Here is a 27,540-nt window from a genome sequence, read left to right as displayed (position 1 = left end):
CATAAAAAAATGCACTCATACTGGTCTATAGTCCTGAAAGCCTAGTAAGAACCTTTGCAGATGCTGCCACCTTGTGTTTGTCTTCTCACTGTGCAAAGAGAATCTGTCGTGAGACCTGGAAGTGAAGAGCTCAACTAGATCCACCTGAGAGAGGAGGAGGACAAACAAAAGCACTATGGAGTGTGCAGAAGAAATAAGATATTGAAACACTTTCTACGTCAAGTTTCTAGACGTTCACTGTCTTAAAACAAAAAGTCAAGTGAATGACAAAGAATTGTGGCATTTTTTTCTTTCCAATAACCTTCTGGATTTGCTGGACTTTACTGTGCAACCATGAGCTGCTGGAGGAGCGTCGATCCCTTGAACAGGTCGGAGGTAACATTTTATTTTCTACTCTTGCACTGGACAAATATCTTTAAGATTCCTTGCCTTTGTCCAAAATACAGAAAGCAATTGTTTTTAAAGAATGCCGGTTATTGCCCACTTTATTTATTTCTGGACTTTCACTAATATGATTGAATTTCTTTAGGAGATCAAACTGCTTTTATTCAGTCGATAGTTTTGTGTAGAAAGCTCTGCAGTTTTCAATTTCCATATTTCATGCTCTAAAATAACAACTTTATGATGATTATGCTCCTGTGGCGCTCAGCCTTTAACCTTAAACAGCAGTGTGTGATGTTTAACTGTGTTAAATCTGAAAATACTCAAAACAAGACAAAAAAGTTCAGATTGAGACCAGGCAAAAAGCTGTTGTAAATAATATTCATGCAAAAAACACTGAAAAACGTGATGAGGCCATATTGTTTATCAGGTGTAGATAATAGTAGTGTAGTTTGTACAATAATTAGAAAAGCCAGTGAGGCAGTGTGTACAAGACTGTAATTTGTCCACCATGTTAGATACTTTTTTTATTTTTTAACATTTTGAATGAGGGGCTTTTTCATTATACTACTGTGACCAAAACTGATGAAGCATTTGTCATTTCAGTTTCGACTCGAAGCTGTTTTTGACTAAATTTGAAGATATTTTGTTATGGTGGAAATTAGAAAACAAAAAAGAATAAAATAGCTGGGGGCTTAAGGGTGCTTTCATTAACTTATGTTTGGTCCCGGAAGGGAAGAACCCTTAAATCTGGCTGTGTTAATACATCACACTGATAAAAGATGTACACTGATAGAAAAGCTATTCAGATCCTTTAAGTAAAACTACCAATGAAGTAATTAAAAGTAAAGTCTAGCATGAAAAATCCTTAAATAAAAAATACATCAGTATGAACAGCAACATTTAGCATTAAAGTATTTTAAAAAGTCTTGGTTTGGTCCCTCTGACTGATACACTACCGTTCAAAAGTTTGGGGTCATCCAGACAATTTCATGTTTTCCATGAAAACACACTTTTATTCATGTGCTAACATAACTGCACAAGGGTTTTCTAATCATCAATGAGCCTTTCAACACCATTAGCTAACACAATGTAGCATTAGAACACAGGAGTGATGGTTGCTGGAAATGTTCCTCTGTACCTCTATGGAGATATTCCATTAAAAATCAGCTGTTTCCAGCTAGAATAGTCATTTACCACATAAACAATGTCTAGACTGTATTTCTGATTCATTTATTGTTATCTTAATTGAAAAAAAAAAAACAGTTCTTCTTTGAAAAATAGACATTTCTCAGTGACCCCAAACTTTTGAAAGGTAGTTTATATTATTACATCTGACAAGGTTTGCTCATTGATAGTGAGCAGCATTTTACTGTTGCAGCTGCTGTAGGTTGAACTGGTTCGAAATACTTTATATCTAGTTTTAAGGACATCAGATGAATTGAGGGCTCTACAGATGAGTTCTGTTACAAAAATCTGTTTCGTTTTTAGACATTTTGTCTAATACTGAGTTTTAGAGAGATATTGGTTCATTTTTAACACTTACTGAAAAAAGAGATATTTAAGTGCCGTTGGAAACATCTCATAAATTCACAATATTAGCCTGTAAGACAAAACCAGCCCACCAGACTTTGCAAAGTGGAAAAATTACAGAGAAGACAAGTTATCTTGATTAGTTAGCCACCTCAGGTTACACGCAAATATCCAAAAGCCAGAACTTCCTTTCATTGCCCCATTGTCTTCTATATAAACATCTGTTTGTTGCTGATTAAGTCAATACCACTTAGGGGCGACATAGAGGGAAACACCAAAATTCTACACATGGTTTCTTTAATGTGCCTGATTTAAAGTAACTTTGACGTTGAACAAAGTGGTACTGAGCATTTTAAGGGAATAGATCGGAGTGTCAGTAATGTAAAATTATCTGCATTGTTTGACAGAAGTAATTTGTCGCAGCGCCGCGAGGATAAAATACAGATCTAGAGGAAACATGTAGTTCTTTACAAGAGTATGTGAATAGAAATGCATCTTTTTTAGCACATAATAAAGTGGAAGACCTGCTCTTAGTTGCAACTGACAAAGACACACAGTTTAAATGCAACGTACATTTAATGGGCAGTTCAGTGACACAGGTCAAGTGTAAACCACAGTTAGCTGTTTAGCTTTACAGTCCATGAGCTCAACATTGTGCTGTTATCTGTTTTACATTCTGGCATTAAAAATAAAAATCACCCCAACAGCCTCATTTCTCTCCAAAGCAAACCCATCAGGAGCTCACTTCTAAGGAGTGAAAATGTGAACAATCACACTGACAAAGCTGAGAGAAGGTGTTTGTGCTGTGGTTTTAGAGCAGCAAAATCCTAAAGCTACACAATGAAGTTGAACCCAGCTCAACTCCTGCAGCTCTGCATCAGCAAACTGTAGCTGGGAGTTTATATCAGACAGCAAAAATAGATTAAACACTTTTCTGTCTGAGTTTTGGGCTGGCTAAAGTACATTCAGAAAAAAAGGATACCGGTGGCATTACCCAGCATATCTCTACTGTAAGTATCTCTAATAGTTTCTTCTCTTATTTTTTACAGCCTGAGAGAACTGAAGTCCAGCGGAGTGTGAACATAAAGCTGCATCACACTGTCTGCAGTCTCCTGTCCAGCTTCAGAGTGAAGGTCTGTTCCTGAAACACTACATTAATACCTCAAGAAGAGCATTAAAACATGGGACCAGTACAGTGTTACTAATTTTACTCTGATTGGTTGATATTCAGAAAGTCTGGAACTGAATTCTGGTCACATTTTGATCAATAATCAGATTGACTTCCATTGTTTTGTTTTTGACGTTTGGTCTGTAAAAATCTATCTACTTGGATTTTTATTCTTCCTGTGCAGACCACAAGATTCCACATGACATAAATGCAAACCAAAATACAGTTTATAGAGGCACTCAGCTGCACAAAATGTTCTAAATATGACTAATTCTTCTCGGAATTACAGAAACAAAAGTCTATTTTCCAAAGTGGTAATAGTGATGAAGTCACTTCCACTTTTCTAAATCCTATGATTTTTGTTTTGTACATGGCACACTGACAGATCCAGATATTAACATCAAAAACCTTTCAGCCTCAAAGAATCACTTTCTTTTCACAAAGTAGATCTAATTTTCTGGTTGAGTCGCAGCTCCTGTATGTATTTTTGCTCACCAGTGACCATGTGATGGCAGGACAGACGTTTAACATGTAAACAGAACATTTTTAATCTTCACTTCGGATAAGCTCCATTCATACTGTATATGCATTACAAACTAGGATCAACATGATAAAATCTTCTGCATCATTCGAAGACGTCTCCGTGTTGTGTGGCGATAAGGCGGGACTCCCCGTGATGCAGAGTGAAGAAACATTCTGGTTTCAGTCCTTTCTTTTCCAGAGCCTCTCTGAGACGAACCGGCGGCTCCAGGTAGTACTGGATGAAGGAGGGGCAGCAGAGAGTGAGTTTTAAAGATTCTACCTGAGCATCAACATACAGGGTTATTCAAAAAGAATGAACCGATTTCATTACGCAATATTTTAATAAGGAAAAGCAATAGAAAACTCCAGCAAAGTCACAAGTATTCTACTCACAATCAACTTTTATTTGATGTGTAAGGTCACTGAATGACATTGAATAACAAAATATTGTGTAATGAAATCTGTTAATACCTTTTGAATAACCCTGTACTTTGACTTGAAACATGTTAGTATCAGCTTGATTCTTTTCAAATGTGGCAGTGAATAAATGGTCTGTATAAGTCTGCAGGAATAATAATGATAGAGCTTAATAAACAAGGACACCTGGTAAACTGTCATATAATACAATCATGAAGTAGAATCAGAACACGTCAATGTCTTTAAGCACTAACTGTTTACTGTAATCTCTAATCTTAAATAACAAATTCTAGTAATGTGACGCGTATTATGCAATGTTTAAAATATAGTCCAAACATTTCCCATGATTCCTTCCAACAGTTCTGCAGCAAATCCCATGTTCAGAGAGCTGTCTGCCTATTAGCCTTTCTTAATGGAGTGGACAGAAACATACAGAATCCAATTTAAGCCTCAAAAATGACCATACAGCTGAATAGATATCGGAGTATTTTAACATCTATTTGAGTGATGAAGAATAACTGCGATTTAACTTTGGTAAAAACACAACTCCTTATGGCATGTGTCACACAATCATGAAGTGATTATCTGTGTACTTCTACCTCATAGGCGAGTGCAAACGTCCCCCAGTGTATGGCTACAGACTGTTTGGCCTGAATGTCCTGGTGGATCTGAACAGCTTCCACTGGATCCACATGTTGGCCCTGCATCACATCCCTGAAAAAACGAAGAATGTTCAAGTCATCGTCATGCAGGTTTGTATTTCTATAATGTTACTTACAATAATATTTTAGAACTGAGCAGTATTTGTCATAGAGACTTGTTTAAGTTTCGATGCGTCTGTGTTCAGCCACACCTGTACTATATCCTGCATTCCTTACAAAAGTCACTAATGAATATCCTTATTTTTGAAAGAAAAGCATTTTTTTCAATGAAGATAACATTGTTAGATTTTTAATGGAATATCTCCATAGGGGTACAGAGGAACATTTCCAGCAACCATCACTCCTGTGTTCTAATGCTACATTGTGTTAGCTAATGGTGTTGAAAGGCTAATTGATGATTAGAAAACCCTTGTGCAGTTATGTTCGTACATGAATGAAAGCGTGAGTTTTCATGGAAAACATGGAATTGTCTGGGTGACCCCAAACTTTTGAACGGACATGTATTTAAAAGGAAAATTTCAATTTCTTTAAAGAAACTGTGTGTAACTGACAGCAGATGAGTCAATTTAGAGACACAGACAGGAGTACTGTATAGGAAGCGTCAACGACAAAACATTTTATTTGCCTCTAAAAGGCCCAACTGAAGCGTACACCATATCTAGAATAATTTCACCACTTTACCTCGTTGTCAGACGCCTTTTGCTAACAGCGGAAACTGACACTTCTATGCTTTCTTTTCTAACCACCAGAAAAACAGTAATTTGACCGGCATAAAACAGGAGTTACTCGTCTAACATGTTTAAACACCACAATCACACAAGAACGGACCCACAACTCCTGTGTTCTGCAACATAAAATTACACTTTTTGCAAACAGAGTCTGGTGGCTCTGAAGAAAGCAAAACAACTACTTCAATCACCTGTTGGAAAGGGCTGACTGAAGGCAGGGAAAATGTTTTAAATATAGCACAGATGTTCCCTTATCTTGATTTTTAGCCGGGCCTTTGGGGTTAATGTTTTGTTGCTGACCTTGTATTAAGTGTTAATTTATGCTTTAGCAGATTACATTGTAGTGAAGTGTCTGTAACCCTTTTTAATGAAAACAAAGACAGGCAAAACTTTGGAATCCCTTCATATAATGTATGTAAGTAATGTCCAGTCCAGCACCACATTTCTTTGACGTGGGGCTGCATGAGGTATTTATACAGTAAATCACAGCTGGCAGCAGACAGGAGGAGCAGCACAGAAGCTAAGCAATGAACTGCTTTGGTCACGGTGAGCTACTATAAGCCTATGCTATATTTAGACTATTTTACCTTGAAACCAAAGCTTCCATATTGTTCTATGCTTTCTTTCTTTCGCCAACAGACTCCACTGACAACAACTCTGATTTTGTCTTGCAGAATAATGGGACATTTACCACAAGTCACACAATAGCAGTACTCCCATGTTCTGCAAGGTCAAGTGGGGAAAATATAGCATTATTTTTGCTTGGCTTTACCGGACACAGAATATACTATTTGTTGTTCACAGCAGCAATGCATTACGTGGCTTTCATGCGGGTCCTCCTCCCTCTTCCTCTGAACTGCTGACATACAACTTTAAGTTAAAGAAACCCGACTAGACCTTCTAATTTTGTTCATGTGCATGTACAATACCTGGGCAGGTACGCTCCGATAGGGATTGCTGCGAGGTCAAACGGTCCAAAGCGTCGTCCTATCTCCTGGAAGGAAGCGCAGTAGCCGGTATCGCCAGCGAAAAAGAATCTATGATCTGGACCCAAAACAGACCAGCTGCTCCATAAAGACTGAAAGAAAGGAAATGATGAGAAATACAATAAAAACTTTGAAACCAGGTCTGTTATTGTTCACTTAACACGTGTACCATCACTGGAATTTACCAAATAAATGCCATAAACTGTGAACACTGTGGTGCTTTCTAATCTACTACCTTGTTATCATCCATCGCTGTACGTTTGCTCCAGTGCTGAGCAGGTGTGCAGACAAACGTGACATCATCGTGACCCGGGACACAGTTCTCCTCCCACCAGTCCAGCTCCATCACATTCTCACAGCCCATCTTCACCAGCCAGTCCATCAGACCGAGGGGCACGAACCTGTAAGAACACACATTCTTCAAGATTTAAGGCTGGAGTAATTACTAATAAAAAGACCTACTGGTTGACAGCACAACAAATGATACATATAATAAGCATGTTGTCCACCACACGTACCAGCGTAGCTCCCCTCCAAAGCGTGCGTTGAGGCTGGCCACAGATCCAACATCCAGATGATCGTAATGAGAATGACTGATGACGACTACATCAATCCTGGGCAGCTGTTGGCAAGCAGAAAAAAATGTGAGAGAAGCAGCCAAAGAAACAAAGATGATGCATTGTAGAATAAAAGCTACTAAACCTGTTCCACGGTGCAGGGAGGCCCTCTGAACCTTTTGGGCCCGATGAACTGGAACGGTGAAGCCCGCTGGCTGAAGATTGGGTCCGTCAGAATATTCACTCCATCCATCTCAACCAGAACTGTGGCATGGCCGAGCCAGGTGACTCTCAGACCCGGACCAGACTCAGACAGGTCTGGGTTCTGGACAAAGTACGGCTCCATCACTGGGAGCTCATTGTCCAGAACCTGAAGGAACAGATGCAGTGAGAAAGGAAAAGACGATACAGATAGATACGTTATTCATCCTGAAGGACATTGAAATATTCAGCAGCTTAGTAACCAAATTAACATTAAAGGTTAGTACTTGCTCTACAATACTATAAACAAAACACTTCTAATTTTTAAATCTATAGTATATGGAAGCAAATCAGACCTAGGCATGAAAAAAATTCAAAGTATGAAATTCAGCAGCTTTTAAAATTCAGAATCTGATGAGTCTGATTTGCTTCCATAATAGTAACACTAAATGTATTAAAAGTCAATATACAGTATTTACACATTTCAAGGCACAGTGATGTCAAGTGATTTAATAGGTAGAAAGAAAACAGTTGTAGTAAACTATATAAGGTGCATAGACATTTTACTATCAGTTGGGAAAACAGTAAAAATGAAATCGATATCGAGAATCGATATCATTGATTATGCAGAATAGGATGTTTAAGGCTCATGATTTTGTTACTAGGATGCAGAAGTGGTTAGAGAAGGTGACTTTTTACAGCCTGCTGCATCGTTTGCTCCTCTGAAAACAGCACATGACATGTTTTTAATCCTGACTGCAACATTGACACTCATTTTTTTTTTTTAACAACAACAGACCGAGTCTTTGAAAATGTTTTTGTATGACTTAAAGTTCCCTCTTTGCTCGGTATTTATTCATGTAGTTTACTACTTATTGCATGTTGCAAGCTGTCTTTCCACCACTGCACTTCATACAAAGGATGTTGGTGACTGTGAACCACTTAACTGCCATTAATAAATAATTTGATCAATTAGGAGTATATGAACAGATAAGGCAAAAAAAAAAAAGAAAAAACAAGGAACGTGCATGTCAGAATATATTGTAGATTAGCTGTAGTACCTGGTTGGACCACCAGGTGGAGCCTCTTATTGTTCAACGAGGGGGAGTTGAAGGGGTGTTTGCTGGCAGCTAAAACAAGCACACCTTTCTGATAGCTAACTCAACTGTGCCAATTTTGCTGATTTACTCTGCAGCAAAAAGTTGAGAAATATGTGTTTCAGTGATGCGTTGCTCTACATTTAGATACATTTTAGGAATGGCAGCAAATAATGGCAGATTTCCTGCACTGATAAAGCTGCTGTGTTAGTATTTGTGTAAATTTGACCCTAATGTTGCCTACAGTGAGTTTGACAGATTTTAGTTTACTGCATTAATCTTGGATTTTGTCGGACTAATTGCTCATTTTAAATGAAAATGGCATAATTTTTTTACTATTTACTTTAGAATAAAAGTAACCTGATGTTTAGTGTCAAGTGCTGAAAACTGGTTTAATCAGCAAATGGAAAAGCATCTAACTGCATCTCATTCATTTCAACTGCAAATTGCATCCTTACTTTTTACAGTTTCGTTAGTAGTTGATCGGTAAACATATTTTTCAAGGTTGTATACCTAAAATGCCCACTCCAATCTGTGCAAATAAGGGGTTAAAGATTTTTCCTGTTCTGTGTGAAAGCCGTCTTTGATGCCTGTTAAACCCTCACTGAACTCAGCAGGTTTCCAATAGGAGCCATAAATACCCAGAGTGAGAGTTCACAAAGGTCGACTTTCTACTAACACAGATAAGCTTCTAATACTCCTCAGTTTAGTTTTTAACTCAGCTGACAGTGTGAAAGTCAACATTTACAATTATACTGCCTTCCTCAGAGCTACACCAGCTCTAATTTAACAAGTTTAAGGAATTCAAAAATTCATCCTCTGAGAAATGTTTAGGACACTGAATTTTCTGTGAAGTTGTCTCCTATATTCTTTACTATATGTTAAATTGGGAAAGTTGTGTTTATAAAATCTTATTTGCAACTGATATGTTACCAATCATTTAGTGAAACTCTTTAGGGACTTTGACTATAAAGTGAAAAATGTAGCTGATGGAGAACTGTAGATTTTTCATCATAATTACCTCTTTACTTGTTGGTACATTGCTATTATTTTTATCCCACAGCAGGAATCTGAGGCGCAGCGAGTAGGAAGGGAAACACCATGTTGGCCAGGGGTTCGTCCAGCGGCCATGTTTGTCCCGACAGGACTTTGTCACATCCTCCTGGAGTTGAAGGGAAAAAAATTACAAGTTCAATGCTTTTTCAGGGTAAATTAACAGCAAAATTCTGGTTAAACAAAGTAATATTTTAATCTAGAATAATATGCAAAACACAACAGACGGAAGGGGAGAAATCTCGTTCTGAGGGAAGGAGTGTACAGAAATGAAGAGATTTAAAGTGAAGGCAGAGGAGCAGGTATGTTTGGACAGGAGGATGATTGGAAGTGAGGTTTTCACCTCCAGTCGGTAGTCCAGACGGAAGCTCTTGCGGGAGGAGCTCTTCCTCGGGGTCACCTCTCCACCCTCAGCACCTCTCAGCGCTCCACCATCCTGGTGACAAAAAACAGTGAGGGAGTCAATTTTTACTCTCCAAAGCATTTAAAGTTTGAAAATAAGCAGCATTAACTGCAAAACCAGCTATAGTTAGGACAAATCTAAAATGTTAGCTGTAGCTGGTGATTTGCTTGAAATGAATCCTCAGCACCAGGATTGTGCCAGGCAAACATCCAACTACTCACTGAAATCCAAACAGCTACTTTATTAGACTGACTGCTGATTCTAATAACATAGTTGTGATTAACAAATTGCAATCCGCTATGCTTGTACATTTCACAGCCACTAGGCCACAACTTCAAAACAATGTGAGCATTATGGCATTATCAGTCGTGGCCTCACATGCTCTTTGTGTGATCAGTTGAGAAGTTACCTCAGAGGGGAGTTAATAGTTAACAACAAAGCTCGCTAACAACTGCACTGATTGCACAGACAACAGACACCCTCATTACAAGGACTACTTCAGATCTGCTGCTTTCTCCATATCTACCACAGAGATGGTTGACAGCTTCAAATCAGAAAGCTTTTCACATACAAGGAATTGGACTTGATGTTTTAGTGCATAACAGTAAAGAGTAACATATGGTTTTAAAAGTGTTACAAGACAAGAAGTAGAGTTACAAGACAAATTGGCAGCAAGTATAATAAAGGAATTATGAGTTACAAAATGTTAGGAAAATATTACAAAGTTGTGATTCAGGAGATTCAATTGTTGTCATTTTAGTCATATTTGTTTTACTGATAATTCAATTTTAAACTGAAAGGTAGATCAGATTGAATTGAAATGAATGTTTTTATTTTCACTAAACCAGAGTGCATTTTTGTTTCCTGTAAACCAGTACGTTAACCATCATCGTGGTATTTCCTGATAAACCTTATAATAAAAAGAGGTGTCATGATTCTTAAATGGTTTAAATATTAATAAGTCAGACTCTTCAGACTGTGTGCACCAAAACACACGAGAAGTCTAATTTCCCTTATAACAATATTTTACGACATGTTTACAAATGGGCGGTCAAACTCATTAAAATATGCAATAATTAAGTTTTCATGATGGTATAGTGTCATTAAATTTTGCAGGAGGCCACCAGAGGAAAATTTTTATGAGTTGTGCATCACCCCAGAGTCTTCTAACTAGCTACTTTTATTTAAAATTTGCTTCCTATAACATGGTTGAACCAATGATAATATTTTAAAATCAAAATAAATGCAGTAGAATCAAAAATATCACCTTTTGTATTTCATATTCAAGTTGAAATGTGGATAATATAGACTCAAGTTGAGATCAAGAGCAGCCTGTAAAGCATTGGTATGCACACTTTTTCTACCACCACAAATCCTGAGTTTTCACATTTTCCAATTTTCAGTCATGAGCTGTGACTGACAAAAGTGACACTGCTTGAGGCAATTTATCAGATTACGCTCAGGTCTCTTTGGACAAACCATATTTCTTTTTAATGTATTCCATAGTACTGACCAAGTTTTGGCTCACCCACACAATTTCATGTTTTCCATGAAAACTCACACTTTTATTCATGTGCTAACATAACTGCACAAGGGTTTTCTAACCATCAATTAGCCTTTCAACACCATTAGCTAACACAATGTAGCATTAGAACACAGGAGTGATGGTTGCTGGAAATGTTCCTCTGTACCCCTATGGAGATATTCCATTAAAAATCAGCTGTTTCCTTTTAGAATAGCCATTTACCACATTAACAATGTCTAGATTGTATTTCTGATTCATTTATTGTTATCTTCATTGAAAAAAAAAAAGCTTTCCTTTCAAAATAAGGACATTTCTAAGTGACCCCAAATTTTTGAACGGTAGTGTATAAAAGACTGATCTGATCATTCTTCTTTAATGGATATCATGAGTCAATAAACTCAACCACAGCAACTGTAAATAAACCTTTTTCACAGCTGACATGCTGACATGTCACAAAGACAAACACACATGTAATAGTAACACAATTACAACCCAACTTGGCAGGAAATTTGCAACCGCATTTGGCCAAGTAATAAAATACAACTTTTAAAACTGACTTCAAACATCTGCCTTTCCTTTCATCCAATATTTTTTCTCTCAAACAAGTTATAATTGAATCTACTACATCTCAGTACTATCTAGTTTAAATGGATGAGCTGAGTGCATTACCTCCACCAGTTCTTTTCTCTCCTCAAGCGTCGCTCTGTCTGAAGACGATGGCTTCTCCATGGGCTCACTGCCACACCTAGCATGGACACACACACAGTTAGCTTCTATAGCACAACTGCAAACTGCTGCACTGTCTGCTTGACTGTTAGAGGTCACAGTCTTCCTTCTGGAGCAACCAGGGATGGCATGCTTTGCTTAAGAGTTGCAGCTGCTGAGTATAAGGAAGTCATAACCTGCTCATTTCATTCACTGTGACACTACAGCATTGACAGCAGAACAGCTGGCAGTTGAACCACAGTTTGCATGTCAAAGATGACAATCAGACACTAAACAGGATCAACTTCCATGTGTAACATGAAACTGCTATCATAGGTGACATTTGAATGCTTCAACACTGCACTTATTTCAGTGGTTAAACCTTTTTTCAAACCTTACCTAGACCAACCGATGTGACACATAGTTTGATCTCTTACCAACCTGTTAACAGGAAAGATTGAACCACCAGTAATGTAGTAGGTGTAACTGTTGTTACTGTTAAGTAACACTGATTGAGAAACTACTGTGCTGACGCATACATGATACAAGAGTATAGAAGAAATTCCATATCGAAAGACACCATAATAACCATTAATCCAAAAATGATTGACCCTGTAAAACCCACTGTTGCAAAAACACAACATCAGTTTTTTATTATTTCAATATATGTATACATACACTACTGTTTAAAAGTTTGGGGTCACCCAGACAATTTCATGTTTTCCATGAAAATTCACACTTTTATTCATGTGCTAACATAATTGCACAAGGGTTTTCTAATCATCAATTAGCCTTTCAACACCATTAGCTAACACAATGTAGCATTAGAACACAGGAGTGATGGTTGCTGGAAATGTTCCTCTGTACCTCTATGGAGATATTCCATTAAAATTCAGCTGTTTCCAGATAGAATAGTCATTTACCATATCAATAACATCTACACTGGATTTCTGATTCATTTAATGTTATATTCATCGAAAAAAATAAGGATATTTCTAAGTGACCCCAAACTTTTAAACGGTAGTGTATGTATATTAGTTTTGCTAATTTTTTTCTATATTTGGGTTCTATAGGGTTAAGCCATTCCATAATCATACTTTTGTTTATCAATTCCAAACCTAACAGAAATTCACAGCTCATGGTGATGCAATAATACACCTTAAACTACAGACTTTTTTTACAGCTAAAAACACCCTCATTTTATCAATATGGACTGAGATTAAGGCAATAACACCTTCAGTAAGCTGACTCTTTTTCTTTTCCAAACCCTAAATTAAAGCGTTGAGGTGTAGGAGAATAAACGCCTACACTTAAATTGGCACATGCACAATACAAAGCCAGCAAACCTAATCATAGCCCTTCCTCATCCTGCTATTATCCACAGCAATCACAGTGCAGCATACACCCTCACCAACTACCATCCACCCATCAATGTCTGCTTCAGGCCCTTCATAAGAAAAATGCACTTCATTGATTTCTGTCCTGTATTGATTGAAACAGTTTCCTTCATGGCCTGACTTTGATGACAGGGAGCAGATGGATCCTCTGTTCTGCTAAGAGACATACAGCACTAATGCAGTAATGCAACAGAAGCCGAACAGTGCACTTGTCCTCTCTGGGGGACTCCATACATTGAAGCTATGGCCTGCTGATGATGCACTCAGCCTCATGAATGGACTTTACACACAGACAGTGAGCTAACAATGGAGCTCTGTGGATGACGACCAAAACAAAGATCCATGTAGCCAGAGAGCCTGATGTGGTCACATAAACAGCAAACACAACCTCAACGCCACGTTCTCTCTTTCCATGGAGTTCTAAATTAAATTGCTCCATTAAGACACCAGACTTGTAAGTTTTAAAGTAGAGTGACATAAGACACTGTGTACTCCCAATTTGTGAAGGAAAAACAATTAGAGAGTCATTTAGCCTCGTGAAAAGAGTCAAGCACTTACAGAGTGAACCAACAAATGAATGATATTATCGCTGTTCTCAGAGGGGAGGCCATGGACACCTGACACAACCAGCTGTGAAGTCTGTTAGAGAGCTTCATTCATTATGCTGGAGTTGCATCCCATAACTACCGTTTTTCTGGTAGAACATAGTTGCAGAATCCTTTCTCTACAGCAATAGTTCACATATAGATAATTTATCCTCAGCACATTGATTCTGAAACCATTCAATAACCGAATTAAAATGTCTATAGACAGTATGAAAGCGCATCTGTTGGTTTAAAGGCAAATAAAGAATCCGTTTGTACATGTTTTTATTAGTTATTATTAGTTATTAAAAGCCCTTCTGAGACATGCACTCCTTTCTGTTAATCTGACATCAACTCAATCTGTTTACATCAGCAACTTGCTCACTTTTCCGTAATATTTGCAGCTACAATCTTACTAAGTTGAACCTAACATTTTCGTATCACTTTCACCTTGGCACAAGTCTGAACTGCACGGCGTCAGATTAACAGATAGACATGCACAGGTGACGTACTTCCAAGTAGCATTAAGCTATTTAGGGAAAGTTTTCTCCACATGCCAGCACCAATACTGGTATAAAAAACATCACAGGGAGTAAAAGAAACAGTTTGTGTGCCAAAATCACAACAACACATCTTTCCCACTCAGTTTGATCTACAATTTCACATCTATTGGGCTACAAAATGAACTTTATTGCCATGAAAGAGAAAAAACATTAACAGGAGCTGAAGTTTAGTTTGTTGTTTCCAGCTGTTTGCAGGAGTCTTTCCTCTGGGTTTAATAAATATCAGCACCAGGTTCTTTAACCCTATAGAGACAACTATGATTGCATATTCATTTTTAGAATAATAAAAATCAGAACTTTATTTGTATAGCACCTTTCAGAAGAACATTCACAAGGTGCTTTGACAGGTAGAACATAGTGACAAAAGATAAATAAAAGATAACTTTACAGGAAGGCGAGTCTATAAAAGTGGGTTTTAAGAAGGGATTAAAAAGAATTTATTGATTGGGCGAGCCTTATCTCCTCAGGCAGGTCATTCGAAAGCTGAGGGGCTCTGATGGAGAAGGCCCAGTCACCCTTGGATTTAAGCCTCAACTTTGGAATGACTAGGAGGGACTCCCCAAGGATCTAAGGCTGCGCAAGGGGACGTATGAGGTTAGCATGTCTAAAATATAGCCAGAAGCAAGCTGGCAAGCTTTAACAGTAAAATCTTAAAATCAATTCTAAAACAGACGGGGAGCCTGTAGAGGGAAGCCAGAACAGGGGAGATATGATGTCGTCTATTAAAACCAGTAAGAAGCCTAGCTGCTGCGTTCTGGACCAGTAGGAGGTGGGAGACGGATTTCTGAGGAATGCCAGATAAATGGGAGTTGCAGTAATCAAGATGGGAAAAAATGAGGGCATGGATGATTTTTTTCAAGGTCTGACCAAGGGAGAATTGATTTGATTTTGGCAATGGTTCATATCTGTAGGAAGCAGGATTTGTTGATGTGGGGCATGAAACTGAGGTCAGAATCAAAGAGGATGCCTAGATTTCTGGCAACGGGCTTCACATTTTTGATTGGCGGCAGATAAGACAGATCAATCATTCTTCTTGCATATAAAATTATAGGAGTTACACTAACATTTCACACATTCACCATGTCTCAGAGTGCTTTTTTGTTGCAGTGATGGGTTTACAAAAACACACAATAGCAAAAATCTTTATAAACGAGACCATGAGATATTGAGCAATTTTTTTCTTTTCACAAATTTGAGGGAGACAGCTTTGCCATTTCTGTATTTTGAAATATATGTAAAAAAACAAAAATGTCATTTTTTAAAGGTTTATTGCATTTTTAAGCAAGTTATTGTAGTAGTTAAGACATAAGTCAAAACATGTTATTAAAAGTTGGGATATAAGGGTTATATTGATGTAAAGCAAATAAAAATATTCAAAAAAAATGCACTACAGTATGGAAAAATGTAAGAATAGGCCCTGGTGGACTCGCACAATGGTAGGTCTTAAAGGGTTAAAGCAAGAGAGCTGTACACATGAGGAACACTGGAATAACAGCACTACTATATACATTAATTATTTATAACCAATTCAATATGTCCTAAAAAATATCCACAACATGCAGAATAGATAGATAAATGCATGTAGAATAGAATAGAATAGAATAGAATAGAATAGAATAGAATAGAATAGAATAGAATAGAATAGAATAGAGGATTTTTATTGTCAATTTCTCTCTATATCCAGGACATACAGAGGAACCGAAAAGATGTTTTTCTACCTTTTACACCTTTGTATTAGCGCCATTCATTTAATAACAGGAACAAAATACAATATAAATAAAGTTAAATATATTAAACATATAAAAATCAACCTATGAACTAGCGCTAGTGCAATATAGGACAGCTTATTGAGGCCATAGTAGCGCAAATACTGTACCAATTAGATCTAACTGTAAGTCATGGTGTCAATTTTCACAGTAAAGTAGTAGTTAGATCATCATCCCACATTGGCAAACCATAAATAATCCCAGCTCTATTTGGACGGTTTGATAAGGCTGCGGTTAGCTTAGATTCTGTCTTTTTAATTAGTGCATTATTATGTTTTATGCATCACTTAATGCACATGTGTATGATACATATCGCATGCACACTGTGTCTCTTTCCATTAGTTTGGTAGGTTTGTCTGAATGAAGCTGCGATTGACATTAAAGTGATATATGTCTAAATGTCTAAATGACTAAATGGCCGACGAAGCCAGCAATGTTACATATCCCACGTCTGTCTGAAAAGGGAGGCTTACGACTTCAGTACAGCTGTGGATTTAGCTGAAGCTCTTGCACAAACTCTTTAAAGACTGCAGGAATGAAACCTTAGTTGGAAGTTGGACTGCAAACAACCAGTACAAACTGCAGCCAAAATGAAAGAAAATGCAAAACAAAAGGATGCACAGAGATCCGAGTTATGCAACCAGAGCAGAACAGCATGCATGTGTACTTAAAAATGTCTTATGAGCTTTAACAGCAACTACAGAAGCATGACTTTGAGAAGCAGTGAAGGTTGCATAACAGTGCATGGGAGTTCTCGGCTGTGTAAACAAATGATAAGCCCACAAAATGAGTATTTAGCAGCAATTTGCAGGAAAAAATACATTTAACAGACACAAAATCAATGCATGTAGCACTAACTGACAAATGATAAACAGCATTAACAGCGCAGGAGACAAAATTCAACTATTTCCTGGATAGAAACCAACATTGTTAACAAGCTAAAAACACAATCTGACTCATTAAGCTCCCACCCCATAGCAGAAGGAGACACATTATCACTGCACCACATGTAAACAAACATTAGCCACATTAGCAAAGGTGTCTCTTAGCATAAACACAGGTTAAACTGCCACTAGGTAAAGGCCACACACACACACACACACACACCGTCGAGCACCACAGGCGTCGTTAGAGGCTGTAAAACCTCCCAGTTATTCATTCCTACCTGTAAACTTGACCGCAACACAGAAGCACCGCTAGTTTTCTCACAGAGGAGACATGTTTGTTGCATTAGCCGCAAATTCGGTTTTAATACGAGCCGGGAGACGTTAATAGGAGCTGAGCGGTTCTCTCGGAGCGCTTTAACATCACTACGGCGAGTCCCGGAGAAACTAGAGCAGCTGCAAACTTATAGGTAGAAGTAAAACCCCCGGTAGGTGGGCTCCGAACGGTAAAAACGTGCAGCTTCGGTCCCCGAGCAGCAGTGGGACGGTGAGGATCATTAGTCGGTACCAGCTCCGTCTGACGTCGGTGCAAAAAAAAAGCCTCCGACCACGTGACCCGCCGTTGGTCTGTTTTAGAACCAACTACAAACAGTTAGAGGGAAAACTGCTCTATGGTCGGAAATAATAACATATTTAATAACTACAAAATATATAAACATTAAAGATATAATCGGACAAAATTGGAGTAGGAAATTATTTTCAAAAATAATTTTAAAATCTAAAATCCATGAAAAAAAATCCAAAATTACATTTCTTAAAAGCTGCTACATAAACAAAAACATAAAAGAAAGACACAAAAAATTAAATGGAGCAACTTCATCCTTTAAATTACCTACAAATAATTAGAGGGAAAACTGGCTTATGCATGGAAATAATAACATATTCAATGATAATTTTAAAAGGTCAATAAAAAAAATTATGTGACAAAATTAGAGTCAGAAATAATAATATATTCAATAATAATAATAAAAAATATAAAAACATTAAAAATGTAATCTGACATAAATTAGAGTTGCAAATAATATATTTTAAAAAAATAATATTAAAAAATCTAAAATCTCAGGAAAAAAATAAATCAATAATTAAATTTCTTAAAAGCTGCTATATAAACAAAAACATAAAAGAGACAGATAAAAAATGCAAAATTTTTTTGGGAAAACTTCATGTTACATTAACTACAGTAAGAGGGAAAACTGGTTTATGGTTGGAAATAATCATATATTCAATACTTATTCAAAAATATAAACAATTATAAATATAATTTTAAAAAATATACTTGGAAATAATAGCATATTCAACAATAATTTAAAAAAAAAATCTAAAATCTATGAAAAAAATACACAATTAAACTTCTTAAAAGCTGCTATGTAAACAAAAACATAAGAGACAAATAAAAACATGCAAAATTGAATTGAGGCAACTTCATTATTATTCAGAAATAATGACATATTAAAAAATAATAGAAAAATCTAAAATCTGTGAAAAAAATAAATAATTAAATTTCTTAAAAGCTGCTACATAAACAAAAACGTCTCCCAACTTATTAGTATTATTATTATATATTATATAACTTATTATTTTGCTTTATTAACTACAAGCGGCCAGAGAGAAAACAATATTTAGAGTCATAAATAATAACATTTAAAAATAACAATTTTTAAAAATCTGCAAAATTAATCAAAATCGCAAAATTTGTTGTTAAATTAGTCCTTTTTTTACAACACTAAAATCAAAACAAGAAAAAGGTAAAAACTATTAAAGAAAATATATATTAAACATTTAAATTGTAATGTAATTAAAATTTAAATAAAATGCACTACTTTACAACACAGCAATCACCACTATTTCCTGAAACTGGATGATTTAAATTCCATCATGTCTGTATGTGCTATTGGTGTTAAAGGGTAAAAGCTTATTGCTTTGTTATGAAAACAGCAAATTGATTTTAGCTGCTGTTAGTCTGGTTTAGTTGGTTTACCAGGACAGATACACTGGTCTTACTGGTTTGTCAGCTTAGTTGGACAGCTTGGTTTAGCTGGTACCTGATAGTCAAACTGACTGACCAGTAAAGCCTGAATGGGAAACTGGTCAACTGGTAAATTAGCCACTTAGACTGACCAGACTGATCAGAAATGCCAAGAAAGGCTGATTATTTCTTGTTTTTATTATCATGAGTTAAGTCAATTGTTAATACTTACTACCGCACATAATTGCCAACATTTTACTGTTCTATTCTCGCCTTATATTAGCTCACAGATTCCAGGATTGTGTCCTACTTGTATCTTATTGCCTTTTAGGCTCAGAATTTCTCGCGTTATGTCATTTGATTTTTCTGAGCAATATCTGGCACAAGAATTTCCTTCGGGATTAAGAAAGTTTTATTTTATCTTATTATAATAGGAGAAGAAAAATTTAAAAAGAAAGAAAGACACGAGTTAAGAAAATGGATCAGTGAAATAAACCTTATTTTTTAGAGGATTTATATTTACTGCCCCAATGTTTTTGTTTTGAATTAGAAAAACGATGCCTATCTTTTAAAAGTAATAATAATAAAATGTATGAATAATACCAAAAACTTGGATAAAACTAAAAATGCATACAGTAGACTACTCAAATATTCAACTGAGACCTGTGGGCCAATAATAAAATAATTATAATTATTATTATTACAGTGCCTTCTGTTAGAGCTATAGACTCTGGGACAATAAAATAAGTTAAGTTTTACTTTAGTTTCAACCTTAAATATCGATCCTCTTAAGAAAGTGCCAACATTTTTAGTCAGGAAAGACGTCTGACATGATTTAGAACACTTTAAGAGATGGTACAAAAACGAAAGCGATGTAAAATAACACCTGAATATAACATGAATCAGTGTGAGGTCAGTTTTCTTCTGAGGACTTGTGACCTGAATGGGTTTATTTGTAGAACTTGTCCTGGATTGAACTCACCTTGAGCTGCTCCACCTGATGAATGACACCTGGAGAGAGTTGAAGCCGAGCAGAGCCGCCAAGTTCACTCGATTAAACTGAATTCTACGAGTAAACAGCAGCTGCACGGGTTTACACAGCGCTGTTTCCATCCTAGTTCTTTAATTCTGACCATATTTGTTGAGCACTTTTTAAAAAAAAAAAAAAAAAAACAGTCTCTAAGTTGCACATTTACCGTTGTTTCTGTTCCGGACAGCAAAAGTTGTCTCCACTTCCTGTCTGAGGCTTTCAGGGTCTGCAGGAAATCTGAGCATTCATATTTCAAATTTCGTTTTGTGAAAAGTTTTAGATCAGTTCATCTTTTCTCATGCAAAGGCTCATGAAAGCACATATACTCAGTCCAGAAGTTAAACAAAATTAAACTAATTAATCAGTACATTTGTTAAAAAACAAACAAAAAGACAACCAGTGAGCTGCTAAATAGAAAAGGCACCCATAGGCCGTTCACATAAGTCAGGGTGTCAAGCTTATTTTAGTTCAGGGGCCACAAACAGACCAAACTGATTTCAAATGGGCCAGACCAGTAAAATCAGAGCATAATAATCTATAAATAACAACAGCTCTAATTTTCCCCTTTGTTTTAGTGCAAAAAAGTCCAAGTACATTCTGAAAATGTTCACATGTAGTGGACTATCTTCTTACAAAACATTATGAACAACCTGAAATTTTTTAAGAAAAATCTGTGCAGTTTCAACATTATCCCAGTTTATCATTTACGCATTACAAGTTACAGATCAGTGTGTCTGCAAAGGCACAAAACGTTTAATCACAGGTATCTGAAATTCAGCAATGTAGTATTTTACTTCATGATCAAAACAATTTGTCAAGATCTAGACTTACAGTTTAACAGATTTACAGTTTGCAGTTAATGTCTTCTCTGTAATTTTTACCCTTTATAAAGTCGTCCCATGGGCCGGATTGTATGTTCTGGATAGCCGGTTTTGGCCCACGGGCCATATGTTTGCCATCCCTGACTTAAGTGGTGATTTAGTAGTTTAGTAGAAAAGATTTGTTTGTTGTTCCTACGCTAATTTCAATACATTTTGCTATTTTTTCCCCTAATGTGACCTAAGTTGGTCAATCAGAGCAGGAACATTTGTACTTTCAGGAAATGCAAACACTGACGACATTACACTGGTAACAAAACGTTGCTTGCCTGAACTTTTACTGTAAATAATCATCTTTGTTTCTTAATTTTTGAACATAATTATCTGTCTTCAGTGTGGCTAAGGATCCGCCAAATCTGAGAAAGATTTTATTTCTTTGCTTTCTGTCAGAAAGATCAGAACGTGTGTCTTGGAAGCAGCTGTTTGGGTTTGCAGCCTGTTGAGATGTCAGAAAAGGATGAGCCTGGTTGGGTCTTTCTCCTTTGTTCCACTCTTTAAACAGAGCAGATTCAGACAGGTGTGTCTGCAGCCCTGTTTCTGAAAGGTTTATGGCCAGCAGCACTTCAGGTGGATTTAAAGTTACAGGAAGTGAAAGAGCCAGGGCTAAAAGATGGCAGGATGAACAATCTGTGCAGCATTTTGAGCTCAAATTTGAAAGTTATTCTTTTCAGACTTTCATTAGCCTGTTAAAAGGGGCTATAATAAGGAACTTTTAAATCATAAAACATGCAGTGAGACACCCAGTAAAGGCACAAGTGAACAGAGAAGTAGGTGAAATCCTTCTCCATTCTGTGAGAACAAGATCATTCCAAATCTGAAAGTGTACAACATCAAAAACTTGCACAAGCAATACTCCAAACACATTTACTTTATATAAAAAAAACTGTATCATCAGTATTTAAAAAAAAAAAAAAAAACAGACAAGCAATTCACCCTGAACACTGTCTAAGTAATTAGTGATGCTGCATCAGGTGGGTGGAGATACATTTCCATGGAGAAATGTTCTTTCCAGTGCAGACAGAAAAGAAAAACTTTTATTTAAACTAGGCTTATATCGAAATGACTGATGAATAAAGGCGACATTAACAAATCAGGAAATGATGGCACATTTCTCTCTGTTTTTCTATCGTTCCACCTCACAGCCAGCTGATCCAGCTACGGGTTGATCAATACCAGTGACTTACACTTAAAGGCCCAACAGCACAATTATTGATTCAGCTACAAGCAAGAAAAGTTCAGATTTTCTTTTCTTTTATGCTGCAGTAAAGCATCTGTATGTTTGACAGGTTTGTTGTGACCCACTACATTTCTAAACCTGGTTTATAAATGTTCTTTTTGAAAGGTACTATAGTAAATATTAAATTTAATCCCACTCTGGACTATGCAACACAAATAAAAATTAATATCACAGAACAAAACACAACAATGCATTGTTTGAATCAGGGTTGAGAAGAGGAGCACAGAAAAAGCTAACTGTGCCTCTCTGGATGATCGATGTGTGCGTTCATGTTTCTATCAGTGCTCTTTGTGGTCTCCATCCTCCTCCAGTTTCCTGATCTCGGCCTTCAGGTGGTTGATGTTTTCTCTGCTGGCTTTTAGCTTGTCTTTCAGCTCTGTGATCTCCTGGCTGGTTCTCTTCTTCGCTGCTTCCATCTTCTCCTTGGTCCTTTGCTCCAGCTCACTGACTGCAGACACAAGCAGGAAAACACACATTAGCACGTACACAGACACAAACTGGGTTTCTACTCACTTTACAAAGCTAAAACAACAATAAAATGACAAATCTAGTCATTTTCTGGTCTTTCTATGTTCATTATTTGAGCACATACACTCTGTCTCGTGCTTGTACGCTCCCAGTGTTAGTTGTCGTGATGTGGTCAGGAGCTGCTGCATCATGGCTGTAGGATCCTGAAAGATCTGGAAAACAGACAGAAAACACATCAGTCAAACCTCCCTGAACTATTTTCATCTACTACATCAAAATTCTGATGCCATCCATAGGTTAAAAACAATATGATCACTGTATTGTACTATTTTTGGCAAGGGGTCTCTTCTTTTACCATGCGATGTTCCTGCTTACGGTATTCATGGCTTCTTGACGTCACTGGGATGTAATGTCTCTATTTCTCTTCTTAACCCCTTGACACCTATTGTCGCAAATTCGCATCATACCACTTTCATTCAGACTGAGATAGCGTATCCATTCCCCAAATGCCAGTCTGTGCATATTCAATACGTACCTCGGAACCTTTTGCAAGCACTGGTTTCTCATAGTATATCTGTTATTATTGTTATATATCTGTTCGATGTGTAATAGACAAATTAACAATCTCCACTTATTTTAGCATCAGTTGGAAAGCAAAAACAGACGGAAAAATGTTTTTTGTTTAATTGTAAATAAATTCCGGCATCAAGGGGTTCATTTGTTTGGTCTCATACTGTCCTCTGTGAGACTTTTCTGACATAAAACACACAGGAGTCTCTCACCACCTCCTACCACATTCGCTGTGAAGCCAAGAGCAAGATAAGCCTCCTCATATTTTCTTGACTTTTTCAGGAGGTTGTGTCTTCCTTGTCTCGGTCAAATATTTCCCCATTCTCTGCAACTACTGACAGCTAATCACCGTGGGCGGAGCAGAATGAATTGGGGACGGTTACCTTGACAGCGCAGTTTGAGTATTGTTGTGCGCCGTGAAAAACAGGCCGATGTTAAAACACTAGTTCAGCTAATTAGTTCCACCTTGTCCTCCCAGTGGCTCACACCCCCTACACTTTGAGAAACACTGATTTACGCTGATCTAAACAAATTACAAAAATTGAAGCAGTTACAAGTGATAAACTGTACCATTTCATCATAGAATTCAGAGACGACTGTCTTCTTGGGCATGGCGCTGGAATCTGACTGGAACAGCTTCAACAGATGATACAGAGTCACCTAAGACACACAAAAGCACAAATCAGTACACACAAACAGAGCAGTATAGTTGGAACAGTTTACATCTTGTCATGTGCTGAGTATTACACAAAGCTGCTCAAATAAACATTAGTCAGATGACCTCCTTTTTTTCATAAAAAAAAACAAAACAACCATGACGATTAGCACAAATCATGTGTTTGTAGTTCTTAGTTTGGAGCTGTCCACATTCTCTGAAAAGCTACTGCTGGTGCTCTTACAGGTCTCTCATTGGGATCGATGAAGAAGATCTTGATGATGATCTCAAACTCCCCCCATCCAGTTTCTGTGATCTCATATGGAGGCTTAGTGACGACTGGAAGGAAAATATTAGACAACAGTGACTTAGACATACCGGTGAATGCTTGTTGTTGTATTTGCTACATGTTTTTTTTTTTAACAAGATCTGATGGACATTCTGTACATTTCAGGATTTACCTTCTGTTACTGACATGTTATTCTCTCACATATATCATATATTAACCATGTGGTCTTTCATGTGATGCTTTGTCTTTATGAGGTCAGCTTGATCGAGTGCACAGCAGGCCTCATTTAGTCTCTTGAAGGGCCACACAAATAATTCTGTGGCTGCTTTGAAGTGTCTTTTTAGTGAAAATGTTACACAAAACCATAAGAGGCTGACCCACACCTTTGTTCCCTCAGCTGGGAGGGGTATAAGAGACAAACTTCCCTGTAAGGTTGACTTTATACCTTAAGCTCTTGTCTTAAAAAGCATATGTCACTTTTGCATATGTTTGGTTTAAATAGCTCTAGATGGACACTTGTGCTTTGTGGATTTGCTTTTTGTAGAATTCCCACAATACGATGCAAAAATTCAAGAGAAAAATACTCTCACAAGATCGTACTCTTTCTGATCTCCCACTTGTAATGTAAACTCACCTCTCAGAGGGTTGCCGTAGCTCTCGTGTAGTTTGAACTGGATCTTCTTCACATAAGCAGACATATCCTGGAGGAAGTCAAGTGACGTCATCATTTTGTATAGGACACGTTTAAAGCAGCAACTGTTGTGCCAGAATGCATTTCAGTAAAAACAGATTAGGTTTGATGTTAAAAAAAAAAAAAAAATGTACAGAATGTAGAATGGTTTAGGCCATATACTGATATTTTTGTTGTGATTATAATTGAAAAATGCACATATTAGGGATCAAACCCCCATAAAGGACTTTATACAATATTATGTTCCTGACTATAATCTATATTAACTCTCATATGTACGTCTCTTTGGATAAACGCACCTACTAAATGTAATTGTAGAATTGTAAACTATATTAAAACCGAGATCCTACAATGTTATTAATTGAAGAGTATAACCTAACAATATATAATATTCGACCTGATACAAATATTAAGGCTAGCACTCTACAGCACTGTCAATTATGGAGATTAACCTGATGAATTTAAAGGTAAAGTTTTGAATCTACAAAAACATTCATGAAAATCCAACAATTCAAAGGATTTCCTGAATGAACGGAAACTACTTAGAATTGCTGGAAGTATATCAGGTTAAGTCAGTCTTAATAATGTGTGTGTTTTACCTCGTTTCTGTAAGGCTTCACGTAGACAGACCACTGATGTGTGTGTCCATCCTCCTCTCTCTTCTTCCCAAAGTAGCGGGCAACATTTCCAAACACAATAGGCTTCACAATAGTCACTCCCTGCAGGTAACAGAGACAGAAAAACACAAAACATTAAACACAGAGAACATTTATGTTGCTATAAGAACACTTCAGACACAAAGGGAAAATTATGTGATGCCAGATAAATTTAGGACACCTTATGTGAATACATGTTACTAAAACGCTTTATTTGACTATCTAAACGAAAGGAAAGTCATACAGTACAATTCCATTTTAAATTCACGGTGCTGTAATGGGACGTTACCTTAACGCGCCCCCCGGAATCTGGACCAAATTCAGTCATCTTCTTGAACATAGTCCAGAACAGAGAGCTGAAATAAATCCTGTAGCGTCTAGAAGATTCCTCTTGATCCGCCGTGTGATTCTACACTTAATAAACCCGCCATTTAAGCGTTAAAACCAAACCTTACACACTGATTGGAACCACCCACACACTGACTGGAACCATTTCGAACTGCCAGCCAAACAAGCGCCGGAAGTTCTAAGTACAGCGGGTACATTTGTCCGGTAAGAAACGGGTGCAGGGACATAAAGGGTCCGGCTTATGGCCACAGTAACACGAAGCACCACAAATTTGACAATATTAGTTATTCACGCCATTAATTCCCTAATTTTGATATCTCGACTTACTTTTGTAACCAAGTTCGGTCCGACTTGATTGAAAATGGGAAAACGGCATAAACTCTTTAATTTCTTTTAGTATGAATATTCATCTGCTTGTATCTGTTGAATTTGCGGTTATTGATCTTTTTTTTAAATTCACGTTTGCAATAAAAACCTAATTTTTGAGATCAGATAACTTTTCATATGTTGCTATGCTGCCTGTGGTTGTAATTAAACCAGCAGCATTACTACTAGGTTAGGATTGTTTCAGGAAAATACATAAAACCCTACATACGACTCCATTTCTAAATCTTCACCTTTGCAATTTCTTTCCATTTTTTCCCATTCAAAAGCTGTCTTTCATTCCTTTATATTACTGCACCTAAAACCTTACAATTTAGGAGAACACAAAGAGGAAAAAGTTGTACTTCACCTCCAGGTAACAATTTGTGAACAAAATGTTAAAAAGCAAATCAATTAAACATTAAAATCTTATTATAGCTGACTAGCTTCTTCCCTGGGTACCAATTGGATGCACTAGTTAAAGAAAACAAAACCACAAAACCAAAATGAATTAAAAGATTTTATTTGCAACCACTGACAGTTTGCCTATTATGCACTTATCCCAGGCACAAATATATAATTGCATGAAAAATATTACCAGCAGTCCCCAATGTAAACATACGAGGACTGAATTCATCATGCATCTTTGTAAAATACTTTTTAAAGCCACATGGCCAAGAAAAGCCCTGCTTTTCAACAGGCCAAGTCTGAACAGCTATGCCAATATAAAATATCTTAAAACAGAAAAACCTAAAAACATTCTCCACAGTACACGAAGTTTTTTGTAGGCAGAGCATTTAAAGTAATCTACCAGAGAATGAAAAAGTAGCTTGGGCAGTGATTACTAATCTTAACATTACAGAATTTTATTCAAATACTGTAAAAACATAAAAATGGATACTTTCCACCTGCTTGTGGGGGTAAAGTGTCTTGCTTGATGCGGTGGTCAGCCAGACTTCTTGCGTCTTCATCTGCTGAGTGTGACGTGGACCTGAGAACACTTACCTTCAACGTTGTGGAGAGAATCTAACACAAAGCAAGTGACATGCAACTACACAAAACCAAAATCCTACAAACACACCATCCTAGAAAGGCTGACTTGACTTCTGAATGTAAAGCATCATGTCTCTACAGGATCAACCAAACAGAGAAAAAGAAGCCAATCTAACTGGGCCTGTACACACATTCAGCCACAAC

The 27,540-nt window shown here is 37.0% G+C and overlaps 2 protein-coding genes across 3 annotated transcripts; both read right to left on the bottom strand.

Moving 5' to 3' along the window:
* Window positions 1–2,471: 2,471 nt before the first annotated feature.
* On the bottom strand, window positions 2,472–20,306 carry napepld (N-acyl phosphatidylethanolamine phospholipase D). Of its 2 annotated transcripts, none has more exons than XM_023274630.3 (10): window positions 20,141–20,306; window positions 11,903–11,978; window positions 9,649–9,741; window positions 9,274–9,414; window positions 7,100–7,324; window positions 6,916–7,019; window positions 6,633–6,798; window positions 6,341–6,489; window positions 4,621–4,735; window positions 2,472–3,839 (listed from the first exon to the last, which is right to left on the bottom strand). In XM_023274630.3, exons 1-10 carry the CDS (start codon window positions 20,269–20,271, stop codon window positions 3,708–3,710), a joined length of 1,332 nt encoding a protein of 443 aa, XP_023130398.1. In that variant the 5' UTR covers window positions 20,272–20,306; the 3' UTR covers window positions 2,472–3,707. The 2 variants fall into 2 exon arrangements, with proteins under 2 accessions (XP_023130398.1, XP_023130399.1); XM_023274631.3 differs by lacking the exon at window positions 20,141–20,306 and adding an exon at window positions 17,414–17,716.
* A 1,613-nt stretch (window positions 20,307–21,919) lies between these two features.
* yeats4 (YEATS domain containing 4) lies at window positions 21,920–26,153 on the bottom strand. The gene is made up of 7 exons (XM_023274604.3): window positions 25,922–26,153; window positions 25,576–25,695; window positions 24,920–24,986; window positions 24,241–24,335; window positions 23,912–24,001; window positions 22,896–22,983; window positions 21,920–22,751 (listed from the first exon to the last, which is right to left on the bottom strand). Exons 1-7 carry the CDS (start codon window positions 25,970–25,972, stop codon window positions 22,582–22,584), a joined length of 681 nt encoding a protein of 226 aa, XP_023130372.1. The 5' UTR covers window positions 25,973–26,153; the 3' UTR covers window positions 21,920–22,581.
* Between the last annotated feature and the right edge of the window lie 1,387 nt (window positions 26,154–27,540).

The sequence above is a fragment of the Amphiprion ocellaris genome, chromosome 21 (assembly GCF_022539595.1).
Source record: "Amphiprion ocellaris isolate individual 3 ecotype Okinawa chromosome 21, ASM2253959v1, whole genome shotgun sequence".
Classification (NCBI taxonomy): Eukaryota; Metazoa; Chordata; class Actinopteri; family Pomacentridae; genus Amphiprion; species Amphiprion ocellaris.
This window is presented reverse-complemented; position numbering and strand designations above follow the sequence as displayed.

Excerpts from the sequence above, each read along its gene's own strand:
- napepld (XM_023274630.3), bottom strand. The coding sequence starts at position 20,271 with ATGGAAACAGCGCTGTGTAAACCCGTGCAGCTGCTGTTTACTCGTAGA. Across the intron at positions 11,979-20,140 it reads ATCAGGTGGAGCAGCTCAAG|GTGTGGCAGTGAGCCCATGG; the intron begins GTGAGTTCAATC and ends TGTCCATGCTAG. Across the intron at positions 7,325-9,273 it reads ATGTACCAACAAGTAAAGAG|GTTCTGGACAATGAGCTCCC; the intron begins GTAATTATGATG and ends CTGTTCCTTCAG.
- yeats4 (XM_023274604.3), bottom strand. The coding sequence starts at position 25,972 with ATGTTCAAGAAGATGACTGAATTTGGTCCAGATTCCGGGGGGCGCGTT. Across the intron at positions 24,987-25,575 it reads TGAAGCCTTACAGAAACGAG|GATATGTCTGCTTATGTGAA; the intron begins GTAAAACACACA and ends GACTTCCTCCAG. Across the intron at positions 24,002-24,240 it reads TCGATCCCAATGAGAGACCT|GTGACTCTGTATCATCTGTT; the intron begins GTAAGAGCACCA and ends TGTGTGTCTTAG.